This window comes from Lycium ferocissimum, chromosome 10, assembly GCF_029784015.1.
Source record: "Lycium ferocissimum isolate CSIRO_LF1 chromosome 10, AGI_CSIRO_Lferr_CH_V1, whole genome shotgun sequence".
Lineage (NCBI taxonomy): Eukaryota > Viridiplantae > Streptophyta > Magnoliopsida > Solanales > Solanaceae > Lycium > Lycium ferocissimum.
The window spans coordinates 23,867,097-23,887,472 of record NC_081351.1 but is presented as its reverse complement, the minus strand read 5'-3'; the positions used below and the strand labels follow the sequence as shown (position 1 = coordinate 23,887,472).

The following is a 20,376-nucleotide window of genomic DNA, read 5'->3' as shown; positions in this document are numbered from 1 at the left end:
CCAAATAACATTTCTTCCTAAGCTATTTAAATATTTTTAATGAATACTACTCCATCTGTTTCAATCCATGTGACGCTCATATTAGTAACATATACTAAAAGCCATTAACATTTGGGTCCAGTGGCGGAGCCAAGTGGGTGGAAGTCGTCGAAAAATTACACTATAAATAATGTTAAAATTATCTTTTATGTTTATACAATAGATATTGTATATTGGGTATGTTGTTGTTGCTGTATATAGTAAATGTTGAATTCCCTTGACTTCTTCGTGTAAGGCCCCTTAGTGAAAATTCTGATTCCACCGTTGTTTGGGTCGGCCTTTTTCTAACAGAGATTGTATTTATTAGATTTAAAATTAAAATGGGTTAAATTTTGGAGTAAAAATTTAGTAAGTACATCAGAAGGCTGGGTTTTCGGTTACTTTTGTGTTAGTAGGGAAGTTTTGTAATTTTTTTTATTACAAGACAAATTTATGTAACTTTAATGAAAAGCATAATGATATGACCTTTTATGGAATTCACCCCATAAATCTAAGGAGAAAAGTCGCAAATGAAAGTTGTGAATCCTAGAAATTTAGAGAGAGCTACACAGAAAATTGTAATTTATAGATGATACATATACCTATTTAGACAGTAAGAACCAATTTGACTTGGTCAAGGTAAAGTGCGACGACCCAAAAACCTTTACCAAGGTTCACCTAACAAGTTTTACAAATTTTGGTATTAACATTCTTTTAAGCAATTAATTTTATACTCCGTCCCAATTTACGTGACATTATTTGACTAGGCACAAATTTTAAGAAAGAAAGACACTTTTGAATTTGTGGTACAAAACAAGCCTCAGATATTTATGTGGTTATAAAGCTTCTCATAAAGTTAAAATTATTTCTAAATACAGAAATGTGTCATTCTTTTTTGGACAGATTAAAAAGGAAAATGTGTCACATAAATTGGACGGGAGAGTAATTAAATTTAGGAAGCTTATCCTCTTTCGCTTGCCGGTGAAGCGTGCACAGTTAAACATCCTTCACCCATAGCGAAATTCCTGACTTCATCAGGACGGAAAGAAAGAACAGAAAAGAAAGGAAAGGGATGCATTTCCCTCACCTACAAACGCCAAGTAGCTACCCTCATTAGAAAAAAGAAATTACATCTCCTCTGACATCATAGATGAATCTTACATCTTTAACTATGTAATAACACTATAATTCAACAAATAAAGATTATTACATAATTGAGTATGTTCAGAAATTACGAGATACACAATTTTTAGTCACTGTAATGGCTACGTTATACGAATCATAGTATCAAACAGGACCAATGTTGCCTTTTTATCAAAGACAAAATTGTACTTAGTACATTCTCTGAAAACAAACCAATTACAACAAAGAATTTAGATCATGATATAAAGGTAAGTTTACAACTTCCTCAATACAAGTAGCACTTCTTCTCTCCGCGTACCAAAACAGAAACATTATTCACATGAACTTGTTGAAAATACATCGTACCGCGTTTTCAAACATGAAACGATACACAAAGTAACTGACACGTAAAATCAGGAAGTCTGTTCAAGAGCGGCATACACAAAGGCTCCCAGTAGTACTCATAATCACAGTGTGGAAAGGCTCAGATCACATTGTGTACACAAAATTACAGAATGCCTGCCTATGGTGTTTTATTTTCCTCTGTGATCCATTGAGGAAAGCTTGGTCTTCCTGAGTCAATTCTGATGAGATGCTCATCCTCGCCACCAGAATCATCGCTCGAGTCCTCTCTTGCTTGATTTTCTTCAATTGTTGTGCTTGTTGGAAATGGTATACTGATATCTGTATTCTCTCCTTGCACTTGAGCCTTCTGTCGCAATGTGTGAGATCCTTCGGATTTCACAGAAGTAAGCGTCCGTCCTTGATTCAATGGAACTTCTGGATATGACTGACTGTGAGAAGTGTTAGCCGCTAAATCAATTCTAGGATGACTTCTGGCATGCTTTCTTGTGTTACTTATCTAATAACCAAAATGAGCAAAAGTAATGTTAGAAGCCAATATTGAAAACTGGTGATTTCGACTGAATGCAATTCGATGAAGAACAAAGACAAGAAGCCTTTTGACCCTTCAACTTTAGATCCGACCTATTAAACACAAATTTGACGGTTCCAAAACTACAAAATTCCGGAACATAGCATGCTCCATCAAACAGTAAATAGTATTCTGGCCTAATTGACACGTTGCTTTGAGCAGTTGCCCATTCCCCAAAGCCTAACATTTAAGTAAACCTGTTATGGACCCTTGCTTCAATGCAGAAGTTCGGTGACAGACTAATAGCCTGTTTACCTAAGCTTCTAACATCAACTTACTTTAAAAGTGCTTTTAAAAAGTACTTTTGGTGAGAAGCAGTTTGTGTTTAGCTAATCAATTTGAAAAGCACTTTTGAGCAATAATCAGTGTTTGGCCAATCTTTTAAAAAGTGATTCTAAGTGTATTTCTCAAAAGTGATTTTCAAAAAGATGCTTTTTCAAAAACAACTTCTGCTTCCACTCAAAAGCACTTTTTCTTCCCCTAAAAGCTTGGTCAAACACCTCAATTAAAAAAAGAATAAGCACTTTTGACCTTGGGGAAGCTTGACCAAACAGGCTATAAGTTGCAAAATGGTCTTTAAGATCATACACAAAGACATTGTAAAATTAATTAAGTTACTACTAACCATGCTACCAAAGATGTTTAGCTGCATTGCCCGGGTAGACATATTGGCTTCCTGTTGACCAGCCTGTTCCACATCCTGTTTTTGTTGCATAGCCTTCCAAGTATTTTCTGGCCAGCTCATTAAACCAGCGTTCTCTACTCTAAAAGACTTTGCGGGATGGTCAATTGTGTGCGTTAATAGCGAAGACGGTCTTCTCTGGAGACCCCTGCCGCCTGTTAGGAATCCCGAAATATCAAACATAATCACCCTTGCCCTTGCCTCAACTTGATACCAAGAAGGTTGATGAGAAAAACTAACTGCATGGACACCTATATTTGAGCCAAAGAAAATACAAATTAATTAGAATTCTCTGAGATGAAGCTATGTATCAGAGAAGAATTGTGCAACTAAACCCAGTTACAGTACTATCAATTTTTGATGGAAAAATGTTGAGCGCATATATGCCAACTATGCCAACCTTAAGTGAGACTAAAATTGTCAAGTACCAAAAAGAAAATTGTTTTTAAAAGGCATGTAAGTTTCTAAACAAAGACCATATGCGAGATAAGTATAACCAAGATATCAGCTTTCCCCTCATTACAAAGAGAGAGATTGAACCATGAGGTCTCAGGTTCAAATCCCAGCAGAGACACACACTAGGTGATTTCTTCCCATTTGTCCTAACCTTGGTGGACAGAATTACCTGGTACCTATTGCTGGTGGGAGGTGGCAGGTATCCCATGGAATTAGTCGAGGTAGGCGCAAGCTGGCCCGGACACCACAATTATCGAAAAGAAAAAGAAAAAAGAAAAGGGATAGAGCTGAACTGCAGCTAAAGGGGTAAGAAGCAACCTGATGCTTCTGTGTTGCGGAAGCTTTGTGTGTGGTGGAAGGTTTGGTGTTCCCAAGACGAAGGCAGTAATGGTGCAGGGGCTGAAAGAAGCCCTTCTTGTGAACCATGAGCTTTAACAAATCCCTCCAACAGAAAACCAATGGAATGATGAGGCAATTCAAAAGTTTCCCCTCTTATGTATACGCTCATCGTTGACCTTTCTGCAATCAGAGCTCTCATATCTTGCATTGTCGTCTTTTCAAACATATGAGGAAGCAAGACTTTCGCAAGAACAAGTGCACTTTCCTGCAGACACCAAGATAACATTGTGTGATCCACTGCTTCAAAAAGACCTAAATTCTAGTTACTCCCTCTGTTCTATTTTATGTGGCATTCTGCCCTTATTAGTCTGTCCCAAGGGATGACATCTTTTTATATTGGAAAGCAATTTAAATTTAAGTGTGTGTTTGGTTATTTTCTAGTTTTTGTTAAGTAAGCAAAAAGATATTGTCCCAAGAGCATTTATATGTAATCTAGCAAAACAATATAACAATATAGGAGTTGATGGGCTGGGGAGTGCGGGTTCGGGGTGCGGTGGGGTGGGCTGGGAGGAGACAATAAACTTGGAATGCCACTTATGGAACTTGTTTTTCCCAAAATTGGAAACTTCCATAACAAACACACCCTAAATTTCTTATTTTACCCTTAATGGCAAGCTTTTATAGCGACAAAATGTCATGGAAGGCTTAAGACCAGAAGTTTCAAAAGTCTTTATTTCTTTCTTAAAACTCCATGCCAAGTCAGACACCGCCAAATAAATTGGAACGGAGGGAGTAATACAAATCAGTAAAGAGAGAGTTCACCTGGTTGTCAGTAGCTTTCACTTTTAAATTTAAGTATGTAGCTTTTAACCTCACTATACTATCCCATTGGTTATGTATTTTATTTTTACTCGGTGAACCCACTAGCTCATGGTAAAGCCTTAATACAATATTCTGTTACAGTTATGCATCTTTGGTTCTAGAAAGTGAGAATACAGAGTCCGTCCACTTTTTTTTTTTTTCCTTAAACCAATATATTATAGTAGAGAAAGATGCGTTGAGCATAGACATATGTATGGAAACAAAAATAGTTCAAAATGATAAATCATTCAAAATACCTGCCAAAAGAAATCTTCTATAGCTGGATCAGATCTGAGAGCAGAAAGTATCCTCTCACTATCAACAGAAAAGCAGAGAGCCACGGAGTCCGTGATAATGTCACAGATGTAAGGCTTTCCAACAAGCACTTCATATAAACCAAGTGTACTCCCATGTGAAAAAGTTGGATGTAATAGATGCTTATTACTTGCACTTTTACTTGACCACTATCAAACAGGATATCATATTTTCAGAAAGATGTTTCTGGCTAAAAAAATATTAGGGATAATTGCACTTTTGGTCCCGGTTATTGAAGAATTCTGGTTTTGGTCCTAGTAATATTTTGCCACGCACATTTAACCTTCAATTAACTAATTTAACATAATATACCAATAATTGAATGGTTTAGCACTTAATAATTCGTTCAATTTGTGAAGATTCATAGTGGTGCACATATCAATTGATTGAAGGTTAAATGTGCTTAACTGAAATCACAAGGACCAAAAGTTGAATTTCTTGACACTTTAGGGGCTAAAAGTGCTAAAATCACAAAATATTACTGTAACAACCATTACACTATCATTACCTTCACTACTCCATTTGAAATAAGCCAAACTTTAGTTGGCTTTGATCCCTCTTCATAGAGGGTCGTACCACGTAACTTCATTATCTCCTTGGTTGAACCAAGTAGTGTCTCACGCACCGGAGGAGGTAGGGCTCCCAACAAAGGATTAACACTAATCAACTCGCAAATTTTTGGAACTTTAACCAGAGGTGGATTCCTTACAAGCCTTTTCAAATCAGTCTGCACAAAATACATAAAAAATGTTATCAAGTATGAAATCAGATGTAATCAGGTAATATAAAAGTAATGAAACTGGAATAGAAGATGAGAAGAAAATGCTCACCTGAACAGCATCGTGAAGATGTATCATCTCTTTTTCCTCCAATATACCAATCTTCTCAAGATTATGGACATATTCAATCAAGTGATTCAACACCGCATAAGTAACTTGTCTGGTTTTCACGACTCGGAGAACCTGAATATGTACTTTCTTTTAGAATAAGTAAATTACTCAAGAAGTAGACTGGACATTGTCACCACGCTGAATTTCATTTATATGTTGCACCCTCTAGTATTTTTATTCAACATGTTGGAGTCAAACAGGAAATATTGAGCTCATCGAGAGAGATTTGTCTTTGTATACCTGAGGAAATGAGACACGGACTTCTTCTAGAAACTTCTGTGCATCCTCTCCTTCGTCCTCGCTTTCCTTGATAACAACGGAAGCAATTTCACTTTCACCTGACGTCATAATTGCTTGTGTAAGAAACTTCAACTCCAATACATATCATTCTTTTTCTTTAATTTTTCTCTCTTTTGTAAGGATTCCGCATCTGAGAAAGCTTCCTCATAAAGAAATATAAAAAGGAATAAAGCCACGAAAGTGATGCTTTTAGGCTTTCATTAGGAAGCATCGAAAAAGTTGAGGCTTTCATGGTTACATCTTGGCACATTCCTTTTCAGTGTTATGGTTCTTTTCAATTATGTTTCACTTTCCCGACTTCATAAACTATGACTTTTAAAACTGAAGTAATTCGCCTTCTTTGTAGTTTCTTTCTCTCAGTAATTTTTTTTTCTTCCTTTTTTCCTTTCTTCGGGAAGAGAACACGGAGGAGAAAAATGTAACAATATGTATTTCTTCATATGTTATAGCTATTTAACCAACTGTATAACCTTTATCACTCATTAGTACCAACAGCATAAAAAGACAAACTTAAGGATGCCACCTGACTTTGGAACCTTTTATGTTACTATCTTGCCAAATATTTAGTTTTCAACATTTCTTAGTACTATCTTCACCAAAAATAATGCCTTATAGACCATAGCTCACCTAAAAAATAGAAGAATATGTTACTTGAATGCAATAGTTCAATTGTTTAGAGAGCAAACTGAAAAAATGAGAAATCTCATATAAAAACCTAATGAGTAGTCTTTCATCAACTAAACATAAAAGTAGAAAGCCACCATAAGAATTCAGGGCAAACCCCGGAAGTTACGGTTCTTTTTAACGAAAGCAAGGTGCATGAGTAAAGCAAAATCGTGACGAAAACAGCAATAAATAAATAAATTAAGAGAACAGCAAGAGGCAAAACACTCAGCCCTTAGCACTGTTGACCTGAAGCAAATTTAAAAATAGTGAACATATCCCACTGTATGGAAGATTTAAGGGTCCTCCAGAATGCATTCCCTCTTCCAAATACATGGTAGAAAAAGCTAGGGAAAAGAGACGTCATTTTACGGATTAAATCTTGGAAATAAAGCCTTACAAACTGAAGTGATGTCACTAGACTACTCAAGATGATGGCTCCCTAATCTTCAAATCCAAACAGAATTTTTGGTCAAAGGAAAAGGCAAAACTGTTTAGTTATGGTAAGCCAGAATGTCTCAGCATTCAACCTTTGCTGAAAGAAATGGTCCAACTGAAGATGAGTACGGAAAGTCAAACATAATTGAAAAGAATCACAACACCGAAAAGGAATGTGCCAATAAGACGCTATATAGAAATAATTACTAGTTACTTACCGATGAATTCATCTAGTTGCTGTCGTGCAGTTCTATGGGCCCGGAGAAATCCAGCACAGATATAGCAGGCAGACTCTAATCTCTCAACACTGAAATATGTAACAAGCTTTCGGGGGACAACACTCGTTTGAAGAAACTTGTAATAATTTGGGATATTAACATAAGATCTTAAACCCTTCCAATCACATAGGGGCTCATGAGATACTACGTCAAGCGCTTCCTCCACAGATTGCATTAGAAGATTTGCTATTGTTTGTGGGATCCTGCCCTCATTGAGCATTTCCCAGTATGCTGCTTGAACACCTGGAAACATAATTTCTCTTTTAGTAATCAAATTTGGATATGCATGATCATTGGCGGAGCCAGGATTTTCACCGAGGGGAGTCAAAATATAAAGAAGTAATACACGAAAACATCAAGGGGATTCAACATATAAAAATAAAAAAATAAAAAAATAAAAAAACCAGTGTGTAATTTTCCAGCTCCTTTGAGCAAGGTAGCTCCGCCGCTGTGCATGATTGAGATAAGAAAACAAAAGATGTCGTGTGTATTCATAACGTCAGATAATTTGACTTTAGAGATATGTACAAATGGTATATAGTACTCCCTCTGTCCAGTTTATCTGATGCATTTTCCTATTTAGTTTGTCCCAAAAAAATGATACCCTTCTATATTTAGAAACAATTTAACTTTAAACTTCTCATTTTACTCTTTATTAGATGATTTATACCCACACAAATATCTATGGCTTGTTTTAGACCACAAATTTCACAAGACTTGCTTTCTTTCTTAAACTTTGTGCTCAGTCAAAGTGTATCACATAAATTGGGACAGAGGGAGTAGCATAAAAAAGAAGTCAGGCACAAAACGTCAGTCTCAAAGCATTCTCTCAATCTCTTCTTCCTTTCTCTTACTTCTCACATGGTATTAGAGCAGATGTACTTTTTCCAAAACAGAGAATGTAATGTCCTCACCATTTAGCAGGCGGATCCGAATATCTTTTAAATGCATATGGTCCACATTATCATCATCTTCATCTGCAGTATGAGGATGCACTGGTTCACCACCAACATCATCTAAGCAATTAATATATTTTTTAACAGTTGGCCAGTCAGCAGGTCCTAGTTCCTCATCATCTCCAAGATCACCAAATGCTTCCAGAGCTTTATTCAACATCTCATATTTTGTGTAGTTCAATATGCGCTTCTGCAATGAGATAAAATTAAGTTATCAAAAAGAATCTATAGATGAGAATTAAAAAAAAAAAAAAAAACTGCAAATAACAGGACTTTACTTGTTTACTCAAGCATCGACTGTTCAACATGAAAGGTTAGTGTTTTAGTTTAAAATATTATGACTAGTTAAACCACCTTCTTTAATATCCATGTGATACCATCTCTATTTTATTCATATCCATGTGATACCCTCTGCATTTGAGAAATGAAAACATTCTCGAATTTCAACTACAATAGAAGCAACCAATCTCAAATGTTCTTACATCATTGTCTTAGAGCATATCTTTTGCCAAATTTTCTTTATTACTGCTTCCTTCTCCTACTTTGTCAACCAACCTCATGAGGTCTGTTTCATTTGATTTCTAAATACTTCCAAACCAGGGATGTTAATGGACTCGTATGAAGAAAGGAAAGCCATCTAGTAACCAAAAGGAAGAACATAACTACAAAAGGATGCTACTATACACAAGAACACATTTTCATTTTGTCTTGTACACTACCGAATCCAATACAAGGTGTATAAACTGCTAGATAATTAGTGCCATAATAATATGCTAGTGTCCCACATTGGAAAATGCGTATTTAGTACTGTGTGAAGCATGCATATAAATAGGGCTTAGTGTAAGACAGTTAAGTTACGTATCTTAATAATATTCTCCTGTGCCTTTACTCCTCACATGAACAATCAAGCTTCAAAGTCATATATAATGGATTCTTTTAGCCTTAGCTCATGTTCTTTATTCTGGTTATGGACTTACAGTTTTTGTTTTCCGTATCCAAGCTGTGGCAATTGCAGTTATCATAGAGATGGTTTTAGAAAAAATATTTTATCGAAAATTGTCCCACAATTTATGAAACTAATGAAATCCTTCTTTCCTGCTACTAGTAGTAGCTTTTGATCACTACCAAAGAGAGAAAATGGAAACACATTCAAATAATTAACGGACACAAAAATGGAAAGAGAAAACAAAAAGGAACTTATTGCACTAATTTTTTTTTTTTTTGATAAAGTATTGCACTAATGTTACAAGGATAAAAGTGCTTTGCAACTTAGCAAATGAGTCACAGAACGATAATTGATTTACAAAATTACACCCATCAGAATGTAGGATGTTATGTTCACAAATTAAGACCTGTCAAAATCTGATACCACCAAAGTCATTTTAGTAAAAACACTTGGGCTAACCCACTGGTCCAAAACCCATTTTTCCACCTCTTAGGCTCCAACAAGGACAAAATAGTACCAAGTCAAAATCAACTCTACCTTTGCTGCTGTTAGCTTATCCATTCCAAGAAAATGTAAGGCAAACTGTGTGGTTGAGCCGTTGATGATAAGCGTCAAAAATACAACCCCACCAGTCAAGAAAACAAACTGCAAGAGAGGAAGGCCTCTATTACTAGAAAGATATAGCTAAAAAAAAATAATTAAATATAGCAGACTTCAATTTTGTTGGATTTCTCATTACTTTATTTTATTTTATTTTACTTACCAGAGTTCCAGTATCAGAACTGATGTATTGAGAGCCATCACTGGAACGCTAAAAACAGCAAAGAAGCAATAGTTTTAGAAACAAAGGAAGGTTAGAAATTTTGCAGAATTAAAGAATGACAGGGCTTGGAGAGAACAGCAACACATAGTTACCTTGACTGACAATGCAAGAGATAACGCTACGGCACCTCGAAGGCCACCCCAGACAAGAATGGAAGCTTCTTTCAAGTCCAACCCATACCCAAAGTATCGTAAAAATGGAAACAATACACCAACTACAATGGTCCGCGAGACAAGGATAAGCACATAAAGAAGGATGAGGTAGCCCCACGAATTATCTGAAACACATTAAAAAGCATAAAATAAAGATGTAGTTTAACTATACTGAAATTTTAACTGAGTGTAAAAGACTGCATCATACGAAATAGAACAGAAATTAAACAACCACCCCCACCACACACACACACACACACACACACACACATGCATATAAACAATCATAATACTCACATAAATAGAGAAGCCAAAAGAGAAAATGCACAAACTACGAACATAAGGCAAAAGTAAAAATTAAAAAAAATAAAAAAAAAAGAAGAAGAAGAAGAAGCCCCAATAGGTATTTCTTTTTCTGGCTAGTTCACGTCATCTCAACGTTGAGCACAGGTCACACCGGAAAATGTTAATAATTAGGAAATTATTTAATTAGGCAGAACCCATTCCTTGTAATATATACGAAAGCTTTAAAATCCCTATAATTGTGTAAGTAGGAATAGAAATTATTAGGAATTACTTTTCTTTCCTTTTTTGAATTACTTGCATTTTTTCCTTTTTGGCAAATTCATTTTGAGAATATCAACTCCAGGAAGAATCTACAGAAAATAAATAGATATTAAATGTAACACAAGAAAATACATATATAGGATTGGTCAAAGTAAGACGTCATTTAGCATAGTACCGTAGGTTTTGAAAATATTGTCACCACCGAGAATTCCTTCAGCTATGACAACTCCACTGCAGAAAAAGACAACCAAAATGAGCAACTAGGTTTATAAGAACAAGGATCAGTTCTACTCTGATAAATACTGTAGCCAACTGCACTTTTGATGTACACAAGCACCTAAAATAACTTCCACTAAAACATAATTCTCCTCAACTGTACTTCTAATTTTTCTGATCGGTATGCATAGCTTCTTGGCTCTTCCAGCATATAAGAGGCTCCTTGCTAGAAGCAACTCCTTCATCAAAGGAGGATAATGCATGATAACCCCTTAGCCAACAGTCAAATACCCACTAATAATGTAAAATTACATGGTAGACAGATTCCTCTTACATTTTTGTGAAAGAGAGAGCAACTATAGTAACGTCCTCTACCTTATACTATATCATTTTAGTGGTTTTGTTTCTTCAAAAAAGACAACTTGCACTCACATATAGCCACCACACAAATCCAACCTCCCGCACTCTTTGAGGCAGTCCGTAAGGGAGCCTTATAAACACTCATTATCATGTTTATTTGGTTAATCAAAAGATTCTGTATCTGATTGCAATGTTCCCTTCTTTTTCTGATATTTTTATAACAGATTAATTCAATGAATTAGAACGAATCAACTGATTCATGATCAATATCTTTTAAACTATAGTTAATGGATACTCTTAAGTCATAATTCAAATTATAGACTATGATACCAAACTAGAAAAAAATTCAAATTCCTTTTTTGTTTGGGAGTTCTCAGCAACAAACACCTACAATATCGACTTAGAATGAAGAAATTTATAAGACTTAGCTAATGGTAAGTTGGCCCATGGCTTTTATAAGATTTTAGAATGAAGAAATATTTGGCGCAGGCAGCCTAAATTCTTCTAAGCAACATAGCCATCAAAAGACCTCCTCCAAAAGTAGCAATGCTAACAACTCTTGTCAATAACAACTAAATCAACAGAGTTGATAAGAAAACTAAATACATACTTACCTCAGGATAAAAATCAATGTATTTGCAATATAGGAAATCATTTCCCTGAAACAAAGTTGAGATTTGTATTAAAAGCCAAAATCTGCATATTATATGCTTGAGACCTACTGCACACATAAATAAAAAGAATATGCCATGCTATCATCTTAAAGATGTTCAATCATATGGGAAGTGATAGTAAGACATAAATCTTGCACCAGATATATAATGCAATGTTGTAGATAATGTTACCCAATTCCAAATTAGATATTCTACATGGTTTTGCACAAAAAAATTCCAGAGCAATGAAGTGCTACACTCAAAACAAGATGAGAAGAATTAGTAGATATTACTTGGATCAGAGTCTGTAGGTTCTTATGAAATTACTGCTCTTTCCCTTGGGGAAAGACAATTAGCCTGCTTGGCCAAGCTTCTCCAAGACCAAAAGTGCTTTTTTTTCAAAGTCGAGGTGTTTGCCCGAGCTTTTAGGAGAAGAATAGCCCCTCTAATTTCCATCGAAACACACCAGAGAGAAGCCAATCATTAGCTTTAAGCTGCTACATAATTTTCTCATCCAACATAAATCTTTCTTCCTCTTTGCCATCTCCCAAACGTTCTCTCTCCCTTCTAATTGGCTCTCATCTATTTTGTTTAAATATTCTTTCATTGTTGTCTTTTATTTTCTCTTTTAAAACTTGCTGGTAATATTAAATTTTGCTGATTCTTGTATCCTCTAATTTAAATTAGAGAAGGGCTTGTTTAAATCTGAGGAAACATTTCACATTGCTGAAATAGTTTCTTAGGACAGTGCCAAAGTGCTTTTGAGTAGAAGCAGAAGCCGAAAAAGTAGCTTCTCCCCAAAAGTATTTTTTTGAAAAGCACTTTTGAGAAAATACACTTAGAAGCACTTTTTATAAGTTTGGCCATACACTAGTGGCTGCTCTGAAGTTCTTTTCAAATTGATCAGCCAAACACAAACTGCTTCTCAACAAAAGTACGTTTTTGGAAAGCACTTGACAAAATAAGCTGATTTTAGAAGTTTGGCCAAACAGGCTATGTATCATAAGGTCTAGTGCCAGAAAGCAAGACTTCTTATCTGTCTTTTCAATTACAATGTCTGTAAGAAGGTTAGTAAACTTTACCAGAAGTGATGCAAACTTTCTTGACTCTCACCCTTGAAAGCAGTTTTAGCTACAGCTGAGTAGAACCTGTTCATGCATGTTATATCAAAATTAGTTGTTCTCCAGCGTACAAAGAGTATATATCTAAAGATCAACTTTAGCACTTACATCCCTAAAGTCATCACAGTCAAGACACCAGAGACGTCAGCCCCTTGTTGTGCCTGTTTCATGAAACCGATCGTTAGACTTTGTTTTTTCCTTTTTTCCCACATGATTCGCCTTGTCATATGGAGTAATATTTGAATCTGAAGTAGTCACTAACAACTAGATAGAAAGCATAGACATGGAATGCACAGATGAGAAATAGCAAAAACTCGAACTGGACTTGCATCTGGGCTAAGTAAAAATGATAAAGAGTGGTAGAGCACTTGAAAAGGTTAAAGACAGAATCATCGATCTCAATGTTGGGCCCCTGTGTTATGTTACCCACGCTCCAGTTATCAAGTCCTGGGCATGCAAGATGGGGTTGTTAAGTCCCACATTGGTTTCCTTTTGAAATTCAGTTAGGCCCAAAGGTCAAATTTTTCAGAAGAAATATAAGCCAATGGCCTTGCACGTAAGAGCCTTGTCTAATCTAATTTAGATAGCTACTTTTGGACTATAGGATATTAAAGGGTTAGTGCTAGAATCTTAGAGTTATAAAGTGTTAAAGAGTTAAGTCCTAAGTTGGATATTCTCCAACATTGGACAACTATTAAAAATGTAATTTGTCTAACACTATCAAGATGTGCCTTGTAAACAAGTTGTAATCAAGTAATCAATATCTTTTTGCTTTACATTGTATCAGAAACTCTATGATTTTGGTAGACTCAAATAACTTTCTGTGTAGATGCTTAGTAAAATTTGTAGTGTAGTTTCGTATATGCTAGAGTCCCTCGTTGGTTAAATATAAGATATGGAATGTATCTTACACCTTAATGTAGGTTTCTTGCATTCGATTATCATTAGTCTTCTCTTATTTTCTCACAATGTGAAACTTGAAAAATAATGATAAAAGGATCTAGACAAGTTGACAAACTTTACAAGTTAAGGTAGTAGATAACAGATAAGGTTTCCCATCCCAATACAAATAAATGGCGGACAAAGCTTTTTAAGCATGTAAGATTGGAAGGGTACATACTGTGAAGTAAGCAACATAGCTCACGGCAAGAGTCAGGCTGATCTCGATCACCGTGTCATTGAAAATAAATCCCAGCCATAAAACAGAAGCTATTCCAAAAGCAATACCAATGCAGACTCTGGAGCGAGAAAACAGATCTTATCAGACAACTTCCCACTGGCAGATAACCAATATTAAATGCAAATATACATACGCCCCAAGGGAAACTTGTAATAAGAATTTGATGACAGCTCCCCAGTTAAAGGTCCAACCAAGTACCATCCTTAAAAGTAGCTGATAGACAACAATTGTCGTCCTGAAGGAAATAAGCAAAATATTATTGGAAAAACTCTCAAAGTTAAAGGGAAGGAAATAGGATACAGTTATCATGAAATTTCACTTATCTTCTCTCCTCCCACTATGGAAATGAGAGAAAATGACAAAAATCACCCCTTATGTTTGAGGGTAGGTTCAAAATAGTCGTTTAAGTATGCACTTAACAGTTTAGCTCCTTTAAGTTTGTCAAAAGTTAACATTTTCAATCTCCGACAAATATTTACCGAACTTTGTCTGTTAGATTTGACGGGAGCTATGAAAAACAAAAAGAAAATTAGAAGGAACTCATGTTTAGACATTAGAGGTATAACTTTTGTAGTTTCTGCTATTTTGAATTTATTTCTAGAGTCTGGTGCGGCTTTTTGAGATGTAATTTCTGATATATTTTTGTTTTTTTTAGTGTTTAGTGTAGCTTTTTGTTGCATATTTTAGGATTCGATGGGACTTTCTTGGTATTTATAGTTAAATTTTTTTTCCACTGGTTCCGTCAAATCTAACAGAGAGAGTTCGTAAAATATTTAGTGAACTTTTGGCAAACTTAAAGGACCAAAACTGTTAAGTGCATAATTAAGGGACTAATTTGAACCTACCCTCAAACATAAGGGGCCATTTTGTCATTTTCTCATGGAAATTACGCAAATTCCCATCTCTTCACATAAGCAACATACAGCATGTTTCTACTAGGAGAAAATTACCCATCATTCATCAAAGACTCTCCTTCAACTATGGTACTCAATTTCTTGCTGGCACCGAGCTCCTTCAGCAGGGCTATAACAGCCACAGTATCAGTAGCGCTTAGAAGTCCACCAAGCAACAACGATGTTGACCAGTTCCAGTTATAAGGAAAAATAACCTACATTTGTAAATAATTTCAGATGCTTCCGCCAAAGAAACTATTGAACTCTGGAAAATCAGAATTCAGCTAACCTTGAGGGCAGCTCCGAGACAAAAAGTGGAAATAAGCACGCCAGGTCCAGCAAGTAAAAGCATCTGTACTGCACACCTCTGCATTAGGAGAAATAACTGATTTAGTTAACTAATACAGGTAAAATCCAAATTCACAAATTCAATGAATCAGAGGATGTAAAAACCAGAAAGATCCTGTACAGAAGGCAAATTTGTAAAGCCAAATGCCATTATATGATTATGATAGAGGAAAGAAGGTAACACTTCTAATTAGGCACATAAAGGATCACCGGAGCTCCCCATATGAGCAGTAGAAAAGAGGAAGGCTAGTGGTAATGTACCTTTATCTGGTGAACTTCCATTGAGAAAGCACTCTCAAAAAGAAGAGCAGGAAGGAAAACAGCCAACAGAAGATCAGGATCAATGCTATTCCCTGTGCGGATACAAAATATGGTTTACCAGGAACAGATATTTGAGAGCAGAACTATTGACTGATGGTACACTGGAGGAGTGGAGAAACTTGTTTTGAACTTAATGGAAACTTGTCTGAAGAAAGATAAAGAATTGAACTTACAGATACGGATACCTTCTCCAACTCTTCCCAACCGATGATGTGTTCCATACTCTGCAGAGCAATTTGTCATGTATATATCAGCATTCAAATACAGAAACATTCATATAGTCAATCCGAACTAGTGTGGATCACTGCGTAGCTGTGTTTGACAAAACACGAAGGAATTCCCCAAATTGACTCAGTTAGATCATACAAAAAATAAACAGATAAATACAAAATAACGACAAACCGGAACAATTAGAGTAAGAAGAAGAATCTCACCCTATAAAGATGAATCTAAGTGGGACCTTCAAACACCAAATCATATATCCACTCCATAAAAATTAAAGTTTTGCTTAATACTGTGTACAGAAACTAAAAAGGTGTCTGAAAAACTAAGCCTTTCACCATTACAAGCAAAAAAAAAAAAAAGTTAAAATAATTGTTCTGAAAGAGATCAAAGAAGGAAAAACCGAACCTATAGCTCCAATGCCAATGCCAAGAACAAGTAAAGAAACAGAATAAGGTACTCTAGTGCCTCTCAATACATGTCTACAAGCAATTCCCAACAAATATCACAGCATTTGTAGGATCTGAACTTTCAGATGAAGTAGTTTCTTCCAACACTTTATTAGTACTATCGACTCCATTAAAAAAAACTTTTAACAGTTCATGTAAAGAACTAAAAGGGTGTCTGAAAAACTAAGTCTTTCACCATTCCGTACAACAACAATAACTACGCCTCAGTGCCAAACAAGTTGGGGTCGGCTATATGAACCTAAGTGGACCCTCAAACACCAAATCATATGAACCTATGCATATTATTTTGTAAAGAAACTAAAAGGGTGTCTGAAAAACTAAATCTTTAACCATAATACTAAATAAAAATATGAAAAATAAGTCAAAAAAATAATTGTTGGAAATAATTGTTACCTATAGCTCCAATGCCAATGCCAAGAACAAGCAAAGCAACAGAATAAGGTACTCTAGTACCCCTTAACACATGTCTACTAGCAATTCCCAATAACAAACTTATCCCAACAAAAATCACAGCATTTGTAGGATCTGAACTTTCAGATGAAACAGTTTCCTCTAACACTCTAAATGGTGTCCTTAACAGTGTTATCAAAAGCAAAAAGCACAAAAAAGCTCTAAGGTCTACTGGGGTGTTAATGAAACGCAAATAAAGCGTGGGCTTTAATGAAAAGAGGCTAATGGTCAAAAATACAAATCTATATATGTTTAGTCCAAGATTAATAACAATAAGCATGAATAACAAATATATTGGACAAAGTATTAAAAACAGTACATAAAGTGAAATATGAATTATCTAGTGTCACCCCTTCAAGAGAGGCATTGACAAAAAGTCATATGATGATGACCTAAAGCATATTATGTTTTGTAAAGAAACTAAAAACAACACTGGTCCTTAATACTATAGAAAAAACAACTCTCTAAATCATTACATCAATTGGGCAAAATTCAAGAATGTTGATGACTATGAATCTTGATTTTGCAAACAATATTTTGTACAGAAACTAAAAGTTGAAAATCTAAGTCTTTCACCATTCCGACAACAACAACAAACACCAAATCATATATAAACCAATCCCCTCAAACACCAAATCATATGAACCTATGCATATTATTTTGTAAAGAAAATCAAAAGGGTGTCTGAAAAAACTAAATCTTTAACCATAATACTAAATAACAATATGAAAAATAAAAAACAAGAATGAAAATAATTGTTAATAGTCAAGAAACAAAGAATAGAATTGGAATAATTATTCCTATAGCTCCAATGCCAATGCCAAGAACTTTCAATGAAGTAGTTTCCTCTAACACTCTAGAATCGTTAGTACTATAGTTAAAAAACACTTTTAACTCAACACATGTCTACTAAGTCTTTCACCATTCCCAACAACAAACTAATCCCAAACAAAAATCACAGCATTTGTAGGATCTGAAAAAAAGTTAAAGTTATGCATAATATTTTATAGAAACTAAAAGGGTGTCTAAAAAACTAAGTCTTTCACAACACTCTAAAATGGTGTCTTTAAATGTGAGTTACATGACTTTCCATTTTTTCAAACAACTCTCTAACAGTTCATAAATATTTGATGGAGTCTAAAAGTGTTGATTTTTGGCAAATTTAAAGGACCAAACTTCAAGAATCTTGATGAGTATTCTATCCTCAAACATAACAATAACAACAATATATCCACCGAAGGTTGACTATGAATCTTGATAAATCATATCATCATCATGTCAAAATAAATAAAAAATAAAAAAAGTGATAAATAATTCAAAAAAAAAAAAAATTACCTACAGCTCCAATGCCAATGCCAGGAACAAGCAAAGCAACAGAATAAGTCTTTCAACACATTCTACGTACAACAATAACAAACTTATCCCAACAAATATCACAGCATTTGTAGGATCTGAACCTTCAGATGAAACAGTTTCTTCCAACACTCTAAATGGTGTCTTTAATACTATAGACTCCATTAAAACAACTCTCTAACAGTTCATATGAAATTATCAATTGGGCAAAATTCAAGAATCTTGATGACTATGAATATTGATTTTGCGATAATCGAATATTTTGTACAGAAACTAAAAGGGTGTCTGAAAAACTAAGTCTTTCACCATTCCATACAACAACAACAACAACCATGCCTCAGTTCCAAACAAGTCGGGGTCGGCTATATAAACCTAAGTGAGCCCTCAAACACCAAATCATATGAACCTATGTATATTATTTTGTAAAGAAACTAAAAAGGTGTCTGAAAAACTAAATCTTTAACCATAATACTAAATAAAAATATGAAAAATAAGTCAACAAAAAAGAATTGTTGGAAATATTGTTACCTATAGCTCCCATGCCAATGCCAAGAACAAGCAAAGCAACAGAATAAGGTACTCTAGTACCCCTTAACACATGTCTACTAGCAATTCCCAATAACAAACTTATCCCAACAAATATCACAGCATTTGTAGGATCTGAACCTTCAGATGAAACAGTTTCTTCCAACACTCTAAATGGTGTCTTTAATACTATAGACTCCATTAAAACAACTCTCTAACAGTTCATATGAAATTATCAATTGGGCAAAATTCAAGAATCTTGATGGTTTTTTTTTTTGAAAGGTTGACAATGAATCTTGATTTTGTGATTATGTTGTAAAGAAACTAAAAGGGTGTCTAAAAAACTAAGTTTTTCACCATTAAAACAACTCTAACAGCTCATATGAAATTATCAATTGGACAAAATTGAAGAATCTTGACTTTGTGACAACTTGAGTTGTAGGATTTTAATTTGTTTGTAATACCGTTTTTTGCTATTTTTTTGCTAAGTCAATTGGGCAAAATAAATTTATATATTTATGTTGATGAATAATTTATGAATCTTGATTTTTGTGACAATTTAAAATTATACTTACGGTGACTTTTACATAAATATAGCTAAATTTGAATCAAATTGGGGTGTTAATTTAACAACTCTCTTTATAATAATAATAATAATGGTGATGAGTGATATGATAGAGTATACTATATGTGGAAGAGAGAAGAATAGAGACGCAATCATCCAAGTTGATTTTGGGTACGTGTTGTCTTGTACGATGATTCAATTTGATTTGTTTAAATTTTTAATTAGTAGTACTTTAATAAATACTGTTATCTTGGATTAATGATGTCTCTGTTTGTTATAATTACTGTACTATTCTAACTAATTAAAGAAAGAGATAATGGTAAAAATAAAAAATAAAAACAGAATTATCCCTTTTTTTTCACGCGAGTTTCACGTCTCAATTATCGGTTGATTTCTTTTCGGCATAATACATAAATGGGCCCTCAAATTTGGACTTATTTTTTAAGTATGTTCTCCAAGTTTAGATATGCACAAGTAGGCACTTTAATTTGTAAAAAGTTAAACACGTAAACACAAATGCTGGCGTGACACATAAATTTTGGAGATGTCTAGATAGTCATTTTATAAGTTAAAGTGTTGAACCCTAAATTTTGGAGCACCATTGGCGTAAGAACTTTCATAATGTGTATATTTCGAGTTAAAAAACCTCCTGCCTACGACAAAATTGAGGATTTGACTTTGTGACAACTTGCCTTTATGGCTTTTTTTTTTGAACTAATTTGGTATCTTTCCTACGCGTGTGGTTTGCGAGTTATTGCACAGAGCCGGATTTACCCCGCGCATCCGGGATAAATTTATATGACGGGTTTAATGTCATAAAAAAAAAAAAAAGTGCTTAACTGACAAAGATAAGTTGAGGTGCCTACTTGTCCACACCCAAAGTTGGAGGGCATACTTAAAAAATGAGACCAAGTTTGAGGGTCTATTTATGTATTATGCTTTCCTTTTTCTATTTGAAC

At 34.7% G+C, this 20,376-nt stretch overlaps 1 protein-coding gene across 1 annotated transcript; it reads right to left on the bottom strand.

The window, feature by feature from the left end:
• Positions 1-1,175: 1,175 nt before the first annotated feature.
• LOC132032894 (sodium/hydrogen exchanger 8) lies at positions 1,176-19,269 on the bottom strand. The gene is made up of 23 exons (XM_059422685.1): positions 18,856-19,269; positions 16,006-16,056; positions 15,773-15,864; positions 15,453-15,530; positions 15,221-15,378; positions 14,404-14,505; positions 14,211-14,328; positions 13,199-13,251; positions 13,052-13,117; positions 11,931-11,975; positions 10,916-10,971; positions 10,114-10,298; positions 9,962-10,009; positions 9,736-9,843; positions 8,211-8,442; positions 7,237-7,539; positions 5,858-5,955; positions 5,558-5,689; positions 5,236-5,454; positions 4,670-4,876; positions 3,531-3,816; positions 2,700-3,007; positions 1,176-2,002 (listed from the first exon to the last, which is right to left on the bottom strand). Exons 1-23 carry the CDS (start codon positions 19,052-19,054, stop codon positions 1,664-1,666), a joined length of 3,483 nt encoding a protein of 1,160 aa, XP_059278668.1. The 5' UTR covers positions 19,055-19,269; the 3' UTR covers positions 1,176-1,663.
• Between the last annotated feature and the right edge of the window lie 1,107 nt (positions 19,270-20,376).

What these genes read in the sequence shown, in the direction of transcription:
- LOC132032894 (XM_059422685.1), bottom strand. Translation starts at nt 19,054, where the DNA reads ATGGAGTCTATAGTATTAAAGACACCATTTAGAGTGTTGGAAGAAACT. An exon ending in TGGAGAAGGTATCCGTATCT is followed by an intron (nt 15,865 to 16,005) that starts GTAAGTTCAATT and finishes GTATCCGCACAG; the next exon opens with GGAATAGCATTGATCCTGAT. An exon ending in ATCTTCACGATGCTGTTCAG is followed by an intron (nt 5,455 to 5,557) that starts GTGAGCATTTTC and finishes TATTTTGTGCAG; the next exon opens with ACTGATTTGAAAAGGCTTGT.